The sequence below is a fragment of the Vespula pensylvanica genome, chromosome 20 (genome assembly GCF_014466175.1).
Source record: "Vespula pensylvanica isolate Volc-1 chromosome 20, ASM1446617v1, whole genome shotgun sequence".
Taxonomy (NCBI): domain Eukaryota; kingdom Metazoa; phylum Arthropoda; class Insecta; order Hymenoptera; family Vespidae; genus Vespula; species Vespula pensylvanica.
Genome location: NC_057704.1, coordinates 1,567,007 through 1,590,161, shown reverse-complemented (window position 1 = coordinate 1,590,161; position 23,155 = coordinate 1,567,007). Strand labels below are relative to the sequence as shown.

The window sequence follows — 23,155 nt, the reverse complement described above, 5'->3', positions numbered from 1 at the left end:
TAATCGATGACGTAGCACATTGGTACTTACTTACGAAGGTTGAGGGTCATGAGTGCCCAAATGAAGATAGATCAAAGGAAGGCCGCCCTCCTACGTAGTCGTTATCGAATGAGAATCGAGTGGTAATGCGTCATATTAATAGCTCCTACTATTAAACTCGTATAAAACATCTCGATGGGATCTCGTAGGTGTAAATCTCGTTCGACCAAATTCAGAATACCTACAACATCCGCTTTCTCTTTTTCTTTATTTCATCTCTCTCTTTCTATCTCACTCTTTCTCTTTCTGTCTGTTTCTCTGTCTGTCTCTCTGTGTGTATCTTTCTTTTTCTCTAATCTGTCTCTATCTGTCTGTCTGTCTGTCTGTCTGTCTGTCTATTTGTCTGACTATCTCTGTCTCTTTTCCTCTATTCTGTCTGTGGTCTCTGTTTCTCTCTCTCTCTTTCCTCAAAGTATTTAATTTATCCTCGTGTGGTTATGCCTACGCGTTACAGCGTTCATCAAAGCGTGTTTCCTGCCCCTCTCTATCTGTTAAATTAATTACGTCGAGGATTGGAGAATCGATCGTTTGCGATCGAAGAAATCGATACTTTCAGAAACAGAGGGAAAGAGAGAAACGGAGGTATAGAAAGAAAGAGAAAGATACGTACGTGTATCTAACTCTTCTAGACAAGTACTATAGATTTTCTAAAGTTTCAAAAAGAAGGAAAAAAGAAAAAGAAAGAAACAAAACTTCTTTCCTTTCTTTTTCTCTTTTTGTCTTTTATTTATTTCTTTTTTTTTTTTTTTTTTTCTTTTCTTTGTAATCGCTCAATGACAACGCAATCATTATTAGAATACGATTAAGGAAAAAAATAAAATACGAAAAGATATAGCCGATATGTCTCATAGACAAGAGTGAATTACGCGTAACTATGATAGAATCGATGTATTTTCTAGATATTGAATCGTTTGAACCGTAACCATAACTCCGTGATTAAAAAAAAAAAAAAAAAAAAAAAAAAAAAGGAAAAGGAAATAAAGAAAAGAAAAGAAAAGAATAGAAAGAAAGAATGAAAGAGAAAATATAAATATATCGAACAGGAGAACAGAGAGAGAGAGACAGAGAGAGAAGAGAGATCGAATTTTAATAATAAGACACGCTTTTATTATGACACGCCTTTGAGAAAACTTTTATGGTTAACCGAGCACGTAAGGAAAAACTCTTTCCCCCATTGGTCCGCGATGTATAATAACACGTGTCCCTCGTCCACGGGCCATTAAACATGGGGAACACGTTGCATCTATTGGTCCATTGTGTCACTTCTAACTCTGCCTCCTTACTCTCCTTGCCACCACTTTTGCCGTTCAACGTACGATCTTCAACTTAGATTAGAATATAGAATAACATATATATAGTGATGATATATTTCGTATTGCAAACAGGGGAAATGATATCAAAATCGAAGAAAGTAAAAGTGAAAGTGAAAATCAAAATCAAAAGAAAAATGAAAGGAGATCGCTCGTTATTTATTTCTTTTTATTTTATATTTGTTTTGTTTGTATCTTTTCTTTTCTTTTCTTTTTTTTTTTTTTCTTCTTTTTTTTCCAATGTTCATTCACGCAAACGAATAAACATACGTATATTCGTAGTTCAGATATAACATCATTATAATCTTGCGTGTAATTTCGTTCTTTCTATCTTTCAAATTCGTTAGATTCATTTAGTATGTACTTATGAAAATAAACATTTCGTCAACTATCTCTATGCGTATGTATATATACATATATATATACATATACGTATGTACATTCAATTATTATATTATCTAATGCTGATTGATCGTTCGCTCATAAATATTAACAACTCTCTAATTATCTAATTATCCAATAATATTGAATATTCTCGTAGGAGTAAATCTCGTTTCGAAGCTCTAACTGCTTTCTCGTGTTACTCCTCCGATCTCCGCCAAACCCCTCTCCTACCCCCGCCCCCGTATCCGTCACCCCTTCCTTCCTTCCCATCCATCCATCCATCCAATCCATCCATCCTTCATCATCCCCCACTCTTTCTCTTCATGGATTTTTTCTTTCTTTTTTTTTTCAGAACGTACCCACGCTTCTCTAACGTTTAACTCGAAACGCATTTCCGGTGCCTCTCACTTCGTGCCGTTTCTCCAGATCACTCACGATCCGCCCACGCGATAATTTCGTGGACCTCCCGCGATTCATCGGTCGAATATATTTATGTACGTATACGTATATCCATGTACGAGTCTGTGTATGTATGTATATATATTTGTGTGTATGTGTAACTTGTACTTGTATGTAAGTAAATACATTTTTGTAATTTTTATAATTGCATGTACGAATCTATATATATATATATATATATATGTATGCATTCATGTATGTATGTATGTATGTATGTATGTATGTATGTATGTATGTATGTTTGTATGTATGTATTTGAAATGTACTTATACGTACGTAAATACATTTTTCGAAATATTATTTATCGATTGATGGTTGCATCGTCCGAGTTTAACTCTTCGTATTATATCCTACTTTAATTTTACTATTAATTTTTTTCGTAATATTTTCTTCCTTAATTTTTTATCGATATTAACATATACATTTATCATATATTGTTCGGTTTTTCATCGATTTTGATTGATTCGTCGATATTGAATAATTTCATACGTAGGATATTTTTTACACGTCTGTGAAAAATATTCTACCTGTATATACACCTACGTGTAATATTATACGTTTGATTCCATAGAAAAATATCTATTCGATCGATATGTTGTTTATTAAAATCATCATGCACAGTATTCGTATGTCTATGGGGGGAAAAAAAATATATAGATTTACATATACATAACTTAAGTACGTATTCATATGTATATATAATATGTATCGATTCTTATATACGAAAAAGATATGTATAATGTAAATCGAACTCCTCGTAATTGAAAAATCGATAAAATAAAAAATGCACAATGTTCTGTCCCCGAATGAGCATACTGCCGTATCTTTTCTCATTAACCATCGATTTCACGCACGTGTGCGATTATTCTGCATCCCCTATCGACGAGTCTATCGAGGGACGACTTTAAAATCGCGTTTATAAATATTTTACATATCCAAGAGAGCAAATAAATGTTCACTGAATATCACATTCTCTGTCACGTGAATAATTATTCGTCAGCCAATCTCCGTTAAAAGTTAATCTAACAAAGGAAAAAACAAAATATAAAAATTTTAAATGACGAGTACATCGAAGAGTTAATGTTATAATTGTTAGTTCTTTTTTTTCTTTTTTTACACTTAATTTCGTTATCGTCTTATTTTCTTTTTCCTTTCTTTATATATATATATATATATATATATATATATATATATATACATTTTTTATTTAATCCGATATAGTGTACTTTATCGAATTAAAAACAATGAATTTTCGATGAAATGTGCTCATTAAAAATTTCATTGATTGAAATTAAAACCTACTTCTTTTTTATTTCAATTTATTAACTACATTTTAATCTTCTCGTTTTACAGAATGCACATACCGAATCACTCTGTGAAAAGGGAAAAAATGTTACGAGAATCTGATGGTGGTCTCGGAGAAACAGATTTTTTCGTTAAATCGTTTAAAGGATCATCGACAATGAAACGTCTATTTCTATTGCAAATCTTCATCGTGGTCGTTAATACAACGTCAGAGACTCTACGAAGACAACCATCGTCTAGTTTAAGAGGTAAGCGAAACAATTTTTATGTATATAAATATATTTATATATATATATAAATAAATAATATTGGTATATAAATAAACAATATATTAAACAGTTTATATATACATATAAATATATTAAATATTTTTTTAGAATTACGATTTACAAGTAACCAAATACGTAGCTATTTTCGAAAGCTTTTTTTTTATCATCGATCGCATTCCACGATAAAACTGAGACAGAAATTCCCTCCCTCTTTACCCCTCTACCATTTAAAAAGTTACATAATCGAATTCGAAATAAACTTTTATACGTGAACGTGCTCCGTCAAAAGCGTCGAATGACACGTTCGTCAAACTTAAAAGCAAAATTCGAAAAGATTTCTTTGTTACTCGAAAAGTTAAAAAAGAAAAAAGAAAAAGAAGTAGACGAAATTTTTAATTCAAACTCTTTCTAAAAAGACGAAATTAATTTTTTTTAATATCGTTTCACGAATAGCATTTCGTATTTCGTATTGAAAAAAAAAGTCGAGATAAAAGTCAAAGAAAAAGAAAATTTGAAAAGAAATTGTTTGTCATATTTTTTATTTCTTCTTTTTTTTTTATTTCTTTTTTCTCCTAATTTTTATTCGTACAGATGAATAAATAAATATATATATATATGTATTTATTATTTAAATATATATTTTCTCAAGTATGAAATCAAATCAATTACAATGTCATACATAATTATATATCTAACGTAGAAAAGAAAAAGCGAAGATAGATGAGTTACCTTGAATTATTTCTAATTATTATACCATCCAACCTTTTAAAAACAAGTTCAAAAAACAAAGAAAAAAAAAAGATAAAGGAAGGAAAGATTTATCGATTAGCGAAGATCGATAGAAATCTTCGGGGTGGAGTTAAATGCTAATCTTCAGCCTTTAATAATTCACGTATGTACTCTATAATAATAATGATGATGATGATGATGATGATGATGATAATGATCTCGTGAGTCTTTAAATTAAATTTTTAATTGCGTTAATAAATGATTTTTTTAAAAAAATGTATTGAACAGAAAGAGCAAGAGAAAGAGAGAAAGAGAGATTGATATACATATATATATGAAAAAAAAAAAAAAGTATCGTGAACGAGAGAATGAACAGCCTCGGGCATCGAGTTTATGAAGCGTTTGATATTTCTACACGATATTTTGCTGATCTTATCTCGATATATCGAGATTCAGATATCGTCTGGACCACCATCGATGCTATTTCGCCGGCAGCCAATCGGCATAACTTTCAAGTCCTCTCATCTTTAAGTTCCCATCTTTTACCGGTGAGAAATTGCCGATAGCGTAAATTTGAAAGACAGAATCGAATCGAACGATCTTTCGATCGATCCAACGATCGATCGATAAATAAAGAAATATATATATATATATTCCATTATATAATATTATGCGAATATATCAGCTTGATTTAATTTTTCTTCGGTAAAGCAAATTCGTTTAATGCGTTAAATGACAGAGAGAGAGAGAGAGAGAGAGAGGGAGGGAGGGAGTACATATAAAAAAAAAAATTTATTCGATCATCGTATCGAAAATAAATCTCAAATGTCAAATCTCCGATGAAAAAGTTTGTAAATTCTAATTTCTCGTTTCGATCTATGTTACATTTACAAAAAAAAAAAATTGACAAAACGTTATTATATATTACGTTAGATTAACGTTAAAGATATTATAATAACACTAACAAAATCATCGTTATCGATCGTCTTCATTTTCACGTAATCATTTTCTAAACAAATATTTTCCTCGCGATGAGAAACTTCGCTCGTGGATCAATGTTCGAAAGAATTAACTCGGTCAACGATTTCCAACGGGATTAACGTTCGTGTAATGTAACGTAAAAATAAAAAGAACAAAAAAAGAAAAAAGAAAGGGGACGGGGGACGGGGAGAAAAATAAGAAACAAGAAACAAGTACAAGAAACAAAAAAAAAAAAAGTAGAAATAGAAAAAATAAGAAAAAAAAAAAAAGACGAGATTTGCACCTACGCAGAGCACGCGTTTAGATACGAACTTGAACGCTCTTATGAATGTAGATTATAGTCGAGGATAATCCTCTCTGTTCTGTCCGTAGAGTCAGACAAACGATGGTAAATATTTATTTCCATTGTTGCACTCTGAATAACTGTTATAGAATGCACGTGCACAATTTATACATCTATAGTTGTAAATGTATTTATCATATTTATATAGTTATCTACGTATCTATATAGGTATGCATATATCTATGTATCTACGTATCTATAATATGTACGAAGAACGATGCTTATATGCGATGTAGGGTGATGAGGGTGGAGTTGGGGGGAAGGGAGAGTGAAGAGGGAAGGTAGATGGGGGAATTGAGGGAAAGAGTAAAGCACTAATACGGTATAATATTTCGTATGCGAAATTAGTCTCTCGTTAACGTGCAATTATTATGATCACGGAAAATTACGGTATAGCCAAAGAGTTGTTTACTTAGCATCATTTACACAGAAAAGCAAGCCATGCCATGCCATGCCATGCCATGCCATACCATACCACGCCACTCCATACCACGCCACGCCACGCCACGCCGTGCCACGCCATGCCACGCCACGCCACGCCACGGGGCAGACGTAGAGAAGCAAGTAATCTGTCCACTCTCTGTGACGTTTCGTTATTACGGAGTTATTAACTTGGCGAGCGAGCGGCAAGGTATTAGAGAAAGAGAGAGAGAGAGAGAGAGAGAGAGAGAGAGAGGGAAAGAGAGGGAGAGAGAGAAGATCACCATCAACTAGAACTACGAGAAACAAGGACGATTGCCTTCGTAGCAACCTCCTCCAACCCTTCTCCTTCTTCTCCTATCCCTTCACTCCTCCCACCCATCTCCTCATCTCCTCATCCCTCATCCCTCATTCCTCATTCCTCATCCCTCATCCCTCATCCCTCAGCCGCCCTCTTTTATATGGCAATATAACTCTCTCGTGCAATTTTCAAATTAGCTTATACGAGCGTTCGCGCACACGCCCAGAAAGTTAACTGAATAATTTCAACGATTCGAAATTTATTTCATAAAGGAATGAATGAATGAACGAACGAACGGATGGACGGAGGAATGGAAGGATGGATGGATGAACGTACGCGGAAATGAAGATATCGGTTCGTTGTAAAATTCGCTATTTATATTTCATATTGTTATATGTAAAGAGGATGGATTTTTCAAGGACAGTTTATTATTCGTTAAATCGATGATCAATCGATAACTTGAAATATTTCGTTTGTGCGATTTGTTGTAAGATTTAAATCGGTTACTTATCGTAAGTGAACAAGTGAAAAAATTTTATCGTAGAAATTTTTGATAACGGTCGGAGTAAACTTGGAAATATATTAGTTCGAAAATAAATGATGTAATAATTGATAAAAGATAATCACTCGTATATATAATGTTGTCCATACATATATAAATATGGAATAATCGATTCGAAAGAATTAATTGCTCCAATTAAAATCTACAAACATGGTGATATTAAAGAAATATATAATACATATTTTGAAGTCGAATGTTAACAACGTTGAACGATCGTTCCTCGAAAAGTAACAATATAAAAGAATACAAAAAAAAAAAAGAAGAAGAAGAGAAAACCAGAGGAATAGAAAGACAGAAAGAAAGACAAGGTAAAAAATAAAATTCATTTTACACTTAGCAATGTGATTTAAAAGAAAGCTTACGGCGCCAAGGAAGTAACCAAACAAACAAACAAACAAACAAGCAAGCAAGCAAGCAAACAAGCAAGTTGTGAGATCATCAAAAATACAACGTAGCATGTGCTCGTATCAAAGAAATAAGAAAACGATGACGACGACGTAGAAGACTACGTAGGACCCATTCATGGAAGCGCTCATTGAAAATCCAACCTCGTGCTAGTGTATCGGCAAAGAGAGGAAGGACATAGTGGTGTGGTCAGGCCAGGCCAGGCCAGGCCAGGCCAAGCCAGGCCAGGTCAGGTTTGGCGTGGCTTGGCTTGGCTTAACGTGGCGTGGCGTGGCGTGGGTGCTTCGTGTTCATTCGGAAAATAAAAGAAGAAGAAGAAGAAGAAGAGAAGAACGAAATAAAAAGAAAAAGAAGAAGAAAAAAAGAACCAAGAAAAAAGAAAAACCACGAAGAGAGCAGTAACGTCGTAAGTGCGACTTGTACGTACTAGCGTGTAGAAGAGCGTGGGCAAACGCTATCAATGAATCCTACACGGCTGGATCTTGCTATCCCCCTTCTCCTTTTCCTCTTCCACCTCCTCTTCCTCCTCCTCCTACTCCTCCTTGTTCGCCTCATCACTTCGTCTTTCTCCTCCCTCGATCCTATAGATCGCTCGAAGCAACCAGCACGAAAATCGAGACGCGTAGGTTCCTCGTCCTTTTTTGTATTTTTCTTTTTCTTTTGGTTTGTTTCTTTTGTTTTGTTTTCTTTTTTTTTTTTGTTTTGTTTTGTTTTGTTTTGTTTCTTTTTTCTTCCTCTTTTCTTTCTCTCTTTCTTTCTTTTTTTCTTTTTTTCTTTCTCTCTTTCTCTTCGAAACACACCAAAACCTTCATGTCCATCCGCCTGTCTCACCTTTCATCCTTTTTCTCCTTCTTTCATGGTGTAAAGAGTAAAGAGCGTAGGCGATGAGACGATACGTCCCTCGATATTTCATTTCAACTCGCGTGACTCGCATTTTTTTATATGTATATTTATTCGTACGTACATACGTACGTATGTAGTTATTTCGATAGAAAATAAAGTTAAACGACGATCGTGTAGTCGGTAACGTGCGAGAAATGTTTTTGTCAAAGAATGAAGTTTCAAATTTTTCGATCAAATTGTATACACACACACACACACATATATATATATATATCCGTGATCGTTTGAAGATAATATACGTTTTTTTCTCTATTTTTTTTCTTCCTCTTTTTTTTTTTTTAAATACTCCACTCCGGTATATAAGCGTACCGTGAAATGAGATATAATCAAAGGGGGTCAATCTCGTCGTGACAGTGAAGTAGTTAGCTCGCATTCCCACGAGGAAATAATAATCGAACGATCCCGGCGTCATCATCGACGACAAAACCGTAGTAATGCAAGTCGCATGGGAAAAATCCATCACGTCCATTTTGTTTTCCCACGTCGTATCTATCTATCTTTTATTATCGCTCAACGATGTCACGGTTTAATACTGCATAATAAATAAATAAATAAATAAATATATATATATATACGTATATAAATATAAATTGACTCGAGTCCCATCCGTCAAATCGGTGGATTAGAAACTCGTCGATAATTTTGTGAAAATGACAGGACACTCGACGAATTAACATTATCGACGTTACGTACGTAGTGTATCGAAGAAAGCATTTATCTTTTCACCTGCTCATAAATCACGAGATATATAAACGAGTGTCCGGTCGGTTCAGTGTATGTGTGTGTGTGTGTGTGTGTGTGTGTATGTGTGGAAAACATACCGGACTGTAATCCATCGTGTTACATGAGCTTTTATCTACGTAACATTTCACGTCCTAAGATAACTACGTGATACTTCTCTCGCTTATGGAAGGAAATATCCACTTTCAATGTGGATAATAGTTTACATAGTTCCTTCGGAAGCTTCAAAAACTGGTTTATTTAGTACCTATATGTGTATAAATATATATATATATAAATTGTTATTTTAAAGTATTATATATATATATATATGTATACATTTTTTTCACTCTCCTCGAACATAATGTCATAATTAAAATTAAACTCGAGTGTGATTGTAAAGGAGGAACTTTGTGAAAGCGTACAAAGAGATATTGATATTTCAGATTAATATTAATATATATATATATATATATATATATATATATATATATTTGATAGTTGCAGTCAAAGCACATTAAAATTTTATCCTATTTATAAACGATAATCTATTCGTTTTACTATTATTATTAAAATCTATTATAATTAAATTAATTTAAACTATTCGATAATTTGCGAATTGATTCTCCGGTAATTTCAAACGCACGCGTAATTCATTATTTCATATAATACAACATTTTATATAATATAATCTGATCGATAATATCAATTAAATGCAAGTAAATACATACATACATATATATATATATATATATATATATATATATATATATATATACGTATATAAATTATGAACGTCATTTCGAAGAAAAAGAATTATTTCATTCGCGACTGTTGTAGTCGCTATTTTAATCGATACACCTGTTATATTTGATAAACGGAAGATCATTTATCTCCCAACGATGCATCATGATCGATCTTTACCTTCCGTACCTTTAACCGTAAACTCTCGGGAAAGATAATTAAACGTCGTTCTCGACTCGATAAACAAAAAAAAAAAAAGAAAACAGAAAAAAAAAGGATAGAAGAATAATATTAGACGAGAAACGTTTAAATGCAGAGAATACGATCGATAAATTTTATCGGATCGATTCATCTTCAATAGTTAATTTATGACTTTTGGTATGTGTCATAAAACGATAACACACAACACTCTCTCTCTTTCTCTCTTATCACTTTTTATTGTATTTTCTCTTTCTCTCTCTCTCTCTCTCTCTCTCTCTCTCCCTCTCTCTCTTTCTCTCTGTCCCTCTCTGTTCCTCTCTTTCTCTTTCCCAAGTCAAAGTAATGCGTTTACACGAGTTCTAAAGGAAGTTGTAAATCCTAAAGTCTCTAAGTTCCCTACGGGAGAAGAACTAGAAACGTGAAGAGTATCGGCACGTGAGAAATTTCCTACTTGACTTCTTTCCTCGTCCTTCAGAACGTTTTCTCTCTTTCTCTATTTCTCTCTTACTCTCAGCTTCTCTCTATCTTTCTCTCAGTCTGTCTCTCTTTCTCTTTCTGTGTACGTTTCTCTCTCTCTCTCTCTCTCTCTCTCTCTCTCTCTCTTTCTCTATCTATCTATCTGTCTACCCATCTATCTATCTCTATTTCTATCTCTATCTCTATTATCCACCTCCTTTTCTCCGGGTTGTCCTTCTTTCTTCGCCGACGACGACTCCAGCCGTCACTTATCGAACTGTAAACTACCTGCCACAGCGTGTTCCCCTCGACAGCGTAATAAAGGATTTCACGATTTCCCTCGAGTCAACGAGTTACGACGTCTTTATCCAAAGTGAGGAATAGTAGGTGGCAGAAGACACACACTGAGTACCATGTTTTTCATCTGTGTAAACGATTACACAAAAATTCTACTTGTACAATTTTTGATTACTACATACGCACACACATATATATATATATATAATTCCTAAAGTCTTTTATATTTATATATACATTCATTTACTTATATATACATATATATATATATAATATCGTAATATTTATATTATATTATATATTATAATAATATATTTATATAATTATATAATTATATAAATACATATCTTAGGATTAACTTCTCCTTTAGAATATCAAACGCGTTTTAAATAATGTTTCAATTTACATATTTTTTTCTTGTACTTTCCTTTTTCTTTTCTTTTCATTTAATTAAAACCCTTCCCCAATTACCAGGATTATACGTTTATATCTAACGGATATGTAAATGATAATTAAATGAAATATTTATCTCGTTTTCTGAAAATAGTTTTACAGAAAGATATCAAACGAGATATCTTCTCTTTCTCTCTCTCTCTCTCTCTCTCTCTCTCTATCTCTACCTATATTATTTTTAATTTATTTTCTATACACACACTCAAGCATATATACACACATATAAAAAGAACTCTCCATGTTCGCGACGATAGTTGTGATCGTCCGGACGGAAATAGAAATGTTTTACTTGTCGCAACCCTAAGATAGAAAGAGAAAGAGAAATAGGATTTAGCGCGATATATCTCGAAAAGGATCACTTCTCGTGTGGATCCTAGCGTGGGCTCAATACGTTATTACAGATCGAACGATCGAACTAACCCACGCAAGGCTTCTTTCGTCTCTCTTTGCACGGTTTCTTCTTCGTCCTTTCTGCCCCCGCAGGTGCCGATGAATCGATCGATTTTATTTCTTCGATCTCGCTTCTTACAGTATCTACTCGTCCGCACTCGCTAAACGATACTATAATAGTACCCGAGATATCTACACCATATTTTTCATCCATCTGCTCTTCCTTTTCTCTTTCTCTCTCTTCTTCTTTCTCTAATAATTTATAAATTCAATTTAATCGATAAATCGTATAGATAAATATAATAAATAAAGTGTAAATTCAATTAAATATATATATTATATGTTTAATACAAATATATAAAATATAAATAAAGAGTAACTTGTCGTAACTTAATTTAAAAAAAAAAAGAGAGATCAATTAATCACAAACAAAAAATGTATGTTTTATTTGTATAATCAATGAAATATCGAATACATTGAGGAATGTTATATGTCGATATACAAAAAGAAAGAAAGAACGAAGGATCAATTTTTTTTTGTATTAAATCATAATATTAATGAAATTATCTGATATGAATTTTCTTTCTCCGTGATAAATTATAGAAATGTTTAATAAATATATATTCGTGAGGTCATAAATAAAATATATATTATAAATGAAACAATACGTTTCTAATCTTCCTTTCGTTGGAAAATATATCAAACGAAAATAATCGTGATCGAGATAAATGGATCGGACGGCAATGTCGAGATAAAGAAATTCCTACCGTGTCGTCGTTGTCATCGATGTCGTTGTCGTCGTTGTCGTCGTTGTCGTCGTCGTCGTCGTCGTCGTTGTAGATATGACGGAGTTCAAGTCTTTGCTTGGCTAAGAGTGGGCTTGCCAGTTGCCAGGGTTGAACAAGTCGAGAAGGCGGACATGATAATTAAGTCGTAGCGCCGTGATTAATCGACCCAGTCTTTTGAGTTTGACCCAGAGTCCCTTCCTACGAGTTTTGCAAAAGGACGAGAAGCATCGTCACGATTCCTTTAAATAGTACGCCAATCAAAATACGAAAGAAAAAAGAAAAACACTTATCTTTTTTCCTGTTGTACAAAGGTAAAGAATATATGAAAGAAATATAATACACATTAAACAAATGATAATAATAAGAAAAATGTATATATATATTCTTTTTTTGTTTTTTGTTTTTTTTTTTTTTTTTTTTTTTTTTAGAAAGAAATATATACGTACGAAAGAATATACAGAACGTTCGAACTTTTCGAGTTATAAATTTATTTGTAAGAAATAAATAAATGAATAAAAGTAAACTATTATGAATGAGTTAAAAGAATATAAGATATGTAGTGAAATAAGATTAATCGATCATATCGTCAAACTGCTTTATATTCTATATTTAATCTTAATGATTTAATGCAAACATTGATAAAATTGTAAAAACGTTCTCTTTTCTTTTTTTTTTTTTTTTTCTTTGAAGATTTATTATATTCGTCGTTCCTATTATGTGAAATGAATTAGATTCCTTTGTCATTAGAACGGTATAAAACGAATCTTTATGATATTTTTATCTGAAATAATTTTATCAACGTCGTTAAATGATGATATAAACGTTATAGAACCATTCGAAAGAATTCCGTAACTGATCGTTAAATCTTGTACAATCTGTCGGTAGAAAATGCGAGAGGCATCGCATTAAACGCACCCGTTTGGAAACCTTGCCAGTCGGTTTATTTAATTAAAGTCGTCCCTCTAATTCCCCGTAAAAACGAGACCATCTGTCTCATGTCTTGGTATTAACGAAGAAGCGAGAGCTCCGATTGCTCGGGCACCATTTTGTTAACATAGTGCTGGGATTGTGTCGAGATTTGCGCGAATCGAATGAACTTACAAAGAACAAGGATATTCGAGAACAGGCTATTCGCTCGTTGCTTTCTACGAAAAATCGATATCTTTACGAACAACAGTATCGAGTATTGTAAAATGATCTTTTCAACACATTGGAAAGTGCACGGTTGAATCTGTCAATCAGCGTTAATTTCATTTCGATAAGTCGTTACATTCGTGTTATCCATTATTCGTCATTTTTATAAAATATTAATATCGATCAATACTGATATTATATTTCAAGTAAATTAGAAAATATAAAATCTTTATTAAATATTAAATATCTAAATTTTAACGTAAATATTTCGCTATTTCGTAAAGAGTATAAAATACGGTATTATAAGGTATTAAGTATATTTAATGTTAAGAATTACCTAGATACACGTACACTCCGAGATATAATATTTACGATCCTTAAAGTCGTGATATAAGATCTAAAAACTCGAATATAACGTCATTGATATTACACGTGTAGGTTTTTACTTTCCTCAAAATATTAAAATGGAATATGCAGCCCAGTATTACTACGAGTATATCTAATCTTACGAATTAGCTACGCATACACATACACGCACATATACTATGATTTAATATTGTATTAACGATCCTTGAAGTCGTCCTATAAGATTTAGAAAGTCAAATATAACATCATTGATATTACATATCTAAATCTGTATTTAACTCTGAAAAAATTAATATAGAATGTAACACAGAGTATTCTCTAATACACACACACGTGCTGAAAGATATAATATTTACGATGTTTGAAATTATCTTGATATTAAAAATTTTCTATCAATACAGACACATACTACAAAATATTTACGATGCATTAAATTGTCTTGTAGAATCAAGAAGCTCGAATATAACATCTTCATTAATATTACATATCTAAATCTTTTTCTTTTTTCTTTCTCTCTCTTTCTCAAAATATTAAAACAAAATATAACGCACAGTGTTACAGCAAATATATCTAATCGGTATAATAATCTGCAAAATATATATACCTAATATTCCAAATTATCAATCCAGACACAACACACATACTCACATACTCACACACTCGCTCATACCGTAAGATGCAATATTTACGATTCTCAAAATTGTCCTATAAGATTCAAAAGCTCGGAACCGATCCAACGCGATATTTATCTTATGAAATCTGTCATACTCTTTATTATAACTACCGTAGAATACATAAACCCGCATTCGTTTCCGCCAATATTCCATTGATTTAATGAATTCGATAACTTAGAAATATGCTAATGTATATGTTCCTTCTGGATCAGTGATGATCTCTCGCGAAAGATAAGCCGAAATGAGTCATCTACCAAGACTGGTTTCTACCGTAATACCACCCATCAAAGATAAAGAATCGTTCTGATGTCTAATAATTTGGACTTTAGCGAGAACTTTCGCGTTAACTGGATGGGTGATGGGAGGTGGGGAGTTGAGGGAGGATTGAAGAAGATAGGAGGGTGCAGAGACGTGAGAGGAGGGTTGTTAAGAGGGAGAAGAGGGAAACTTCGATGTCTGGTCTGGTCTTGTCTCGACGATCGGAATCCAGAAGCGAAATCCCGCAAACGAGTTTACACGACTAGAGAGAGAGAGAGAGAGAGAGAGAGAGAGAGAGAGAGGATTGGTCGACTCGTTAAAAAAAAAAAAAAATACGATTCTCGGAGACGAAGTTCCTCTTATCATCTTTTCGCTCGCCTTTTTTATTCGTGAACGAGCATCGCTGATAAGTTAACGTTGATAAAATGGGAATATTTATAACGTGACGTAACTTGAATAAATATGAATTACGTTTAACGTTAAGAGCCAACTGGTCTTGTAAAATTATGAAATCTATCCCGATAAATCTATCGCGTTAGTTCATTTCTATTTTTAGATATAGGATATTAAGTCGATGGATAAAATCGATGGTAACGATCGACTTATTGATGGATTGGATTTTGAGGTACCAAGAAAGCTTTTCGATAAACGCGTCAACGTCTGTTTATGTGTTATATACGTAGGGAACATGGGAGAGAGGGATACGTTTTAATTAATAATGACAATAAAGGCATACATATATATGTAATCGGATCGAAAAAGGGTTATAGTGCATTATTAATTATTTGATTGATTAAACGAACAACAACGGAGACCGGATGAAAAAAAGAAACAGAGATGAAAAATAACAAGAGATTTACGATCGAAACTAAACGTTCCAATTTTGCGTCATCGTGATATCGTAAGAAAGAAAAAAAAAAAAAAGAAGAGAGAGAAAAGAAAGAGAGGAAAAAAAGAACATTATACAAAATTTATCCTGTCAATTTGCAATCGACGATATTTGAATCGACTTGACTCGAGCCTCTTTACGAGGCTCATTTTATTCGTCAGGATTTACGATAAGATTTTTTTTTAATGAGCCAGGTCGGACTCGACCAATTTTCATAAGAGAGAGAGAGAGAGAGAGAGAGAGAGAGAGAGAGAGAGAGAGAGAGAGAGAGAGAGAGAGAGAGAGAGAGAGAGAAGAAAGAAAGGAAATAAATTTCTTTATCTTTCTTTTTTTTTCTTTTCTTTTTTTTTTCTTCCAAGAAACAACGTGACAAGAAACAAACAACAGGGTAACAAATTATATTGACACGGCCCTGACGATAAGGACACGCATAACGACGTATGGGAGGTCCATGTTTCTATCGTAGTCCCCCACCTGCATCTTACCCTATCCAATGTACGAGACTTTCGCTGATTGGTCGTACCGCCATTTTTCTGTCTTTAATGATAATGCTATAATGATGATTACGCCGTTCACCGAGCTAGCTAGGAATATATACATAGATATATACGTACGTACATAAGTATATACATACATATGTAAGTACTTACATATATACTTACGTACTTACTTACGTGGCTAGGTCCGTTCTTTTTTCCTTTTACTCTCTTAGTCTTGCGTACTATGCAAGTATGTGCACATATTTACTTGGTATGTAAGTACTACAACAAAAACTTATTTCTCTCTTTCTCTCTCTCTCTCTCTCTATATATATATATATATATATATATATATATATATATATATATCTTTATCTCTCTTGTATTCTCCCATGCGTAGAAAGCGCGTAGATCGATCCTGATCTCCTTGCCATCAAGGACGCTCTTGATGTTCGCTTCCCGACTTTCAGGAAAACATCCAATCGTAAAGAATGTTTCTACGTAAGAAATAAATACGTAGAAATAAGAAAATATTGTTAATCAAAAGGTGGGAAAGGAAGATTGGTGGGATTGGCAATGAGATAGAGGGGATATAGAAAGAAGGTGCAAAAGTTTTATTGAATCAATCGATAAATCCTAGGATACGATCGTATAACTTTTATTAGCGATAATAATCACTAATGCTAATTAATTTCTAAACAATAAAACGTATTAAATTTTCTTTTTCTTTTCTGTTTTTTTTTTTTTTTTTAATTACTTAACTTTATAGATCTATTATAGATCTAAAGGATGGATCAATCGAACGTAACGTTTTTATCGATAATTCTTTCGATCGTTAGAACCTTAGCGGTAAGGAATTTCAGTTAATCATAAGGAAAGTAAATGTTTCAAATATTTTACATATATTTGTAATTTACGTTAACCGTAGATTTAATCTGAACAAACGCATTTAATTGTAAAACTTTGCAGATAAGAAATGTCAATTAATCATACGAAAAGTTAACGCGCGAAATATTTTACGCATTTTTTTCTCCGTCTTACACTTGAACACGCTGTTATTTGTAAAACTTTAGAGATAAGAAATGTCACTTTATTATACGAAAAGTAAGTCTGCAAAATATTTGACACACTTTCTTAATCCAACGTTAACATTAACGTCAATACATCGGAACATAAGCTATAAACTTATGCAATAGTATTTCTTATAAAAATTTGATAATTTTATTAAAATCCTTTTCATCGTAAAATTTGAACCATAAGTACTATCACTTATATCGTATGAAAATTAAATCTGTAAAATATTTTATTTTATGCACCATGCACCTAAGCACATTATAAGCTTATTTATATAATACTATTCCCTATGAATATTTAATAATTTTCTTAGAACCTTATTCGTTTAATTGTTAAATTGTATCCATAAAAAATATCTAGTTTACTCGTATGAAAAGTAAATGTGAAAAATTTTTTTTTACACATTTTTGTTATTCAACCTTAGTCATCGTCAACCTTATATTTTACATCTGATATAGTATTATTACATAATATAATAAGGTTATAATATTTATTACTTACAAGATACTGAATAGCATCGTAAAATTAATATAACTTTGCCAATTTGTTCGGTTGTTCTTGAATAAGAAGGAATCAATCGTTCGGTAGCAACCAGGACAAACAATGAGACGTTTGATAAACTTTGGAAAGTTCCAAGACTTTGAATTTTAATCGTTAAGTCGAGATCATAAATAGAATGATCTCTATGATCGTTCGTATAAAATCAGCTATCAAACGCAAACGTTTCGAGTCGGTACCAACCGACATTACAAGATTCCGCATCGTTCTCTCCATTCATTCATTCACCGACATAAACCACGTAAGCGTGGTTATTATGTGATATATAATGTTTGTATTCTTGTGTATATACATATGTACGTATATGTGTACGTATGTTACTTACTGCATCTAATGGTACCTGCGGTTAATAGTTATCTATGGTCTCTAACGGATCTAGGAAATAAGGATAAAGAATTTACACGGTGTAACATGTAGTAATATAAATTTTATATTTTTAATATATTTCTTTTTTATAAATATTATATAATATTAATGAGTATATATATATATTTTTTGTAATATATATATATATATGTATATTATAGAAAAAATAGATAAAAATTTTGTGAATCTTTTTTTTTTCATAAAAAAATTGTTTTCTTCGTTAGCAAAGAAAAATGTTCCAGATGTCCTTCGTTTAAATAAATAGATTACTCTCGTATGTATGTCGATTAGAGAGAAAGTGAGAGAAAGAGAAAAAAAACAGCTTTTGTGATAAAACGAGGATTCAGTCATAGGGAATAAATATTATTTTATGGAGATTAACTTGAGGACAGGACAATATGAAGTATCGATTGAAATTCGAAAAATGGAGAAATTAATGGACTGTATGGTGTTACAATAAACGGATGGGGAACGATCAACGGTGACGAACCCTGTGTGAAAACAATGGATGAGAGAAAAAGATCGACTCGAACAAAGCATTCCAGGGCAGGCGTGTCCAAGTATAACAAAGGGAATTCCTTCAAAGTATTTATCAGTGAAACATTTCAACAATATTACGCGCACACACAGACACGTACACCCCTCAATACAGTTTTGTTCTATTTTATCGAATTTTTCAATACTCTCGTACAAAAGAGAAATCGTTTTTCATTAATCTTCTTCTATAAAACGTTCGTTTTAATCGAATAAATAACATAAGTACATATCCGTATCTGATAATTACGAAATAACACAGATAATTACGAAACAATGATCTAATAATTAAAAAAAAAAAAAAGTGGGGGGAAAAAAATTTCGACTTAATCTTAACAATATCTTCAAAAATATGTGACTTTTGAAATGTACGTAATGTCATTCATCGAATCTCATTCGAAGCCATCATTCAAAACGTCTCATTTAGAATTCTCGGGCTGAATAATGTAAATAATTAAAGCGTCGACGTTGCAAGGGGTTAATTCATTTTTTTCCCTGGAGAAGGAAGAAAAAAGAGACAAAATGAAAAAAGAAAACAAAAAAGAAAGAAAAAAGAAGTATCGTCAGTTCGGTGTAATTATCTCGTTTGACGTAAATATTAATCCAGACAACCATAGACGACGACAACGACGATGTACATGAAAGCGTTGTCTTCTTGATCACCCAAGTCCATTGCGGTGATGCAGATGAATCCGCAAGGACGTCGACTGTCAGACGATTCTTACATGAAGACATATTACAGCAGCTGAACGCATTCTACGACTTCTTCATCTTTGTTTCTCCTTTTTCTTCTTTTGATCTCTCTCTCTCTCTCTCTCTCTCTCTCTCTCTCTCTCTCTCTCTCTCTCCCTCTTTCTCTTTCTCTCTGTTCATGTGTATATGCGTCTCTGTATCTATCTCTGTCTTTATCTATCTACTTTGTAAACGGATAGATACTTAAACGCAATTATCCATTTAAATGTTAGATCACCGTCGACAATAGTCGATGGGAACACGATCGATCGAGGAAACGTCGTGGACTTGTGCACTTTAAGAAGAATCTCAACTATCCGTGCTATGTACGTAAAGTAACTGAGAAGGGGAATTGATTCTTGCACTGAGAAAGTATATACCCGTTCGATTCGGTTAATCTATCCGACTCGACGATATATTTTAACAACGTTCTATTTTCGATTCTACAAAATCTAGAATTTATAAGGGATTTATTACGTTTTTTATTTATTAATATTTGTCGATATTTATAATCGATTTAACGGAGAAGAAATTATGTAGGTATGTATCTTGAAAATCGATATGGGGTAATTATCAGTGAAAAGATAGATATATTTATACGTATATATATGTGTATATTTTAATTATATGTATTATATAATAAAATTTGTAGATACTTATAATTGTAATTATCAATGAAAACGTACGCACATCTGTACGTGTGACTGTGTATATTTTATTTACGTATATATATACATGTATATATAAATATTTTATTTCATATAAAAAATGATTGGAAGTATCAACAAGCAAATCTAATCACCGCTTAAAATAATTTGTCATTCGTCAGTCGCCATTTCTTCTTCTTCACGCGACATACGATTCTGTGATCGTCGAAAGTACAATAATATTCATATGTACGGTAATATTCATACCTCCTCCCTCTTTCCTTCCCCATCTATTTTTTACCTCTCACATTTTACCTCATCCCATTGGCATCAGACATTAATCCAAATCATTAAAATCGAATTAGATCGCATTAGATTACTAATAGAGAACGCGTAATTACACGCGTATACACGATTTACTCGATATAAATCGATCGCAGAAAGAGAGGAAATAAGAAAGAAACAAAGGAAAGAAAAACGGGGAAAAAAATAGAAACGACATGGATTGGAAATAAAAATAAAAATAAAAAGAGAAGTAGCAGTAAGACGAAGGAGCGTGTTTAGAGTGCTTAAAAAAAGAAAGAAGGAAAAAGAAAAGGCTACAGCGAAGGACAGTGTTTGAAAATTCTTGAGAGGAGGAAAAGAATGATTAAAAAAAAAAAGGAAGAAATAAAAGAAAAAAGAAAAAAAAGAAAAAAAAAGGGAAAAAGAGGAAAAATATTCGTGTGTTCGAAAGTCACGGCATCGGTTGTCTCTTGTACGTCCGCCGCATGTGCGACCATTGACAAATGAGTTTAGAATTCTCGTACGACAAGCATGCGAGAACGCGCGCGCGCGCGCACGCGTGCGAACGAATGCCCCGGAAAACATTCACATAAATCCTCACCGTTCCATCCATCACGCAAGATCGTACTTACGTGCGTTCGTTCGTACGTACGCCCATATATATACATATATATGTATATATATATATGTGTATTTATGTGTGTGTGTATATATATATATATATACGTGTTAGTATAAGTCTCGACGTGTACATATATCGCGTGAAAATCTCGTTCGAGAAGTCGAAGCTCATACTGGCGCTTAACGCCTCGCATTAATTGAACGCAAATTCCTACCCTTCGCTTTTTCAGTAATACTAATCACCTTTGTAACACTTACAAGGAATGAGCTTATATCTCTCTTCTCTCTCTCTCTCTCTCTCTCTCTGTCTCTCCTTGTCTTTCTCTTTCTCTTTTTCTTCTTCTTGTCCTTTCCGAGAAGTGTATATATAGATAGATATTAATTAATAAAATAGTGAATTTTTTTAATTAAGATATAAACCTCTTTTTAAATTCTTTAAAAATTATAATAGTAAATTTTAATTTATATATAGAAAGTCTTTCAAAAGCTTTTTAGGAATAGTAAATTTTAATTTGAATAAAGACCTTTTTAAATTCTTTTAGAAATAGAAAATTTTAATTCAAATGAAAAACATTTGGAATTCTTTAGAAATAACAAACTTTAATTCAAATAATGTCTCTCGTGAAATCTTCAAAAATGATACATTTCTATTCTAATTAATGCTAATTAAATTTGTATTATTTTTAATGTAATTGTATTAAAAATATAGACTAATTTAATGACATTTTTAATATTAATAAATAATCTATTTAAAACTTAACATATTACATATCGTTAATCGTTCGGACTCAACGAATTCGGAACATTTTTTATTACCACCGTAAAAATTCAAGGAGATAAAGAATCAAAGATAACAACAAAAGAGATTCCGTTCAGCTAGGAAAGCTCGATGAAAAAAGAAAAAAAAAACAACAAAAACAGAACAAAAAAAGAAAAAAAAAAAAAAGGAAAAGAAAAGAAAAGAAAACTCTAAACACTCTTCTAACCAGTTCAAAATGATAATAATACTCGTGTTTAGATTCGAGGAGCATGCAAACCGCTAAGTAAATATCTACGTTTCCCCATTGTGTGTCATTTACGTCTTCAACTTTATGTCCCTTTCCTTTATACATTATTGCGCTATTATCGCAACGTTCCTGGCTGTTTTATTGAATGCATAAATAAATGAAGAAATTGCAGGTAGTATTGAATCGTGACAGGGCAAGTATTATGCCTCCATCTCGGTTCACCGCAACTTTTCTTTTCCTCCTTCCCTTGTCCTCTCTCACCTATACCCTATACCCCTGTGCTACCCCCCCACCGCCTCCACCATTATGTATTTCCATTATTTTCTTGTCCTCTGAACATTCGTAGAGTCCTCTGACGTTCTTCCTCTCTTGAACCATTTGGCTCTTTCTACTCTTAGCACATGCTCCTGCGCCAACGGCGTTTACGAGTCCACTTGCTCTTGGTATAATGTTATAATCAGACCGTTTTACTACCCACGCTGCTACGTGCTGGTGAATAAACGCTCGACAAACGTTCCGCGTATCGCCGTCGAGATCTTGGATTCCCAGGACGGTACTTCTCTCGGATTTAACAAGAGTAACGATATGATAGAAGTGCGATAGAAGTCTATTCGATTGAACTTTAAGCCGTCCAGTAAGTTTACGAGTGACAGTAACGTTCTTATTATCATTTATATATGTATATGTATATATATATATATATTATGTATATATTTTTCATAAATATATTAACTTTATTAGTAAACTGATAGTAATCTTCTTATTACCATTTATATATATATATATATATATATATATATATATATATTATTCCTATTCATTAATCAAATATTTTACTTAATAATAAATATTTTGTGAAATAATATAATGTTTAATATATACGAATATTTTGTTCACCAATAAATAATTAAATCTTAGTATTGCAATAGTATTGCGTCGCGTATGTACATATATTACATATTAATACTTTATTATCAATACTGATAATTAAATTAAAATAATGATTACATTTTTTTGATTTTCTAATTTTTTATTTATAAATACTGTCCTAATAAATATCAGCCTACTTACA

At 32.4% G+C, this 23,155-nt stretch overlaps 1 protein-coding gene across 7 annotated transcripts in view; it reads left to right on the top strand.

Moving 5' to 3' along the window:
- LOC122636102 (A disintegrin and metalloproteinase with thrombospondin motifs 18) overlaps positions 1–23,155 on the top strand; it is a 71,497-nt gene that overhangs the window by 22,093 nt on the left and 26,249 nt on the right. For 5 of the 7 annotated variants that reach the window (XM_043827004.1, XM_043827007.1, XM_043827008.1 and 2 more), the window contains exon 2: positions 3,546–3,745. In XM_043827004.1, coding sequence (XP_043682939.1) covers positions 3,546–3,745 — 200 coding nt within the window. Of the gene's footprint in view, positions 1–2,085; positions 2,228–3,545; positions 3,746–22,510; positions 22,718–23,155 lie in introns of those variants that run through there. The other 2 variants (XM_043827005.1, XM_043827010.1) reach the window with 2 other exon arrangements.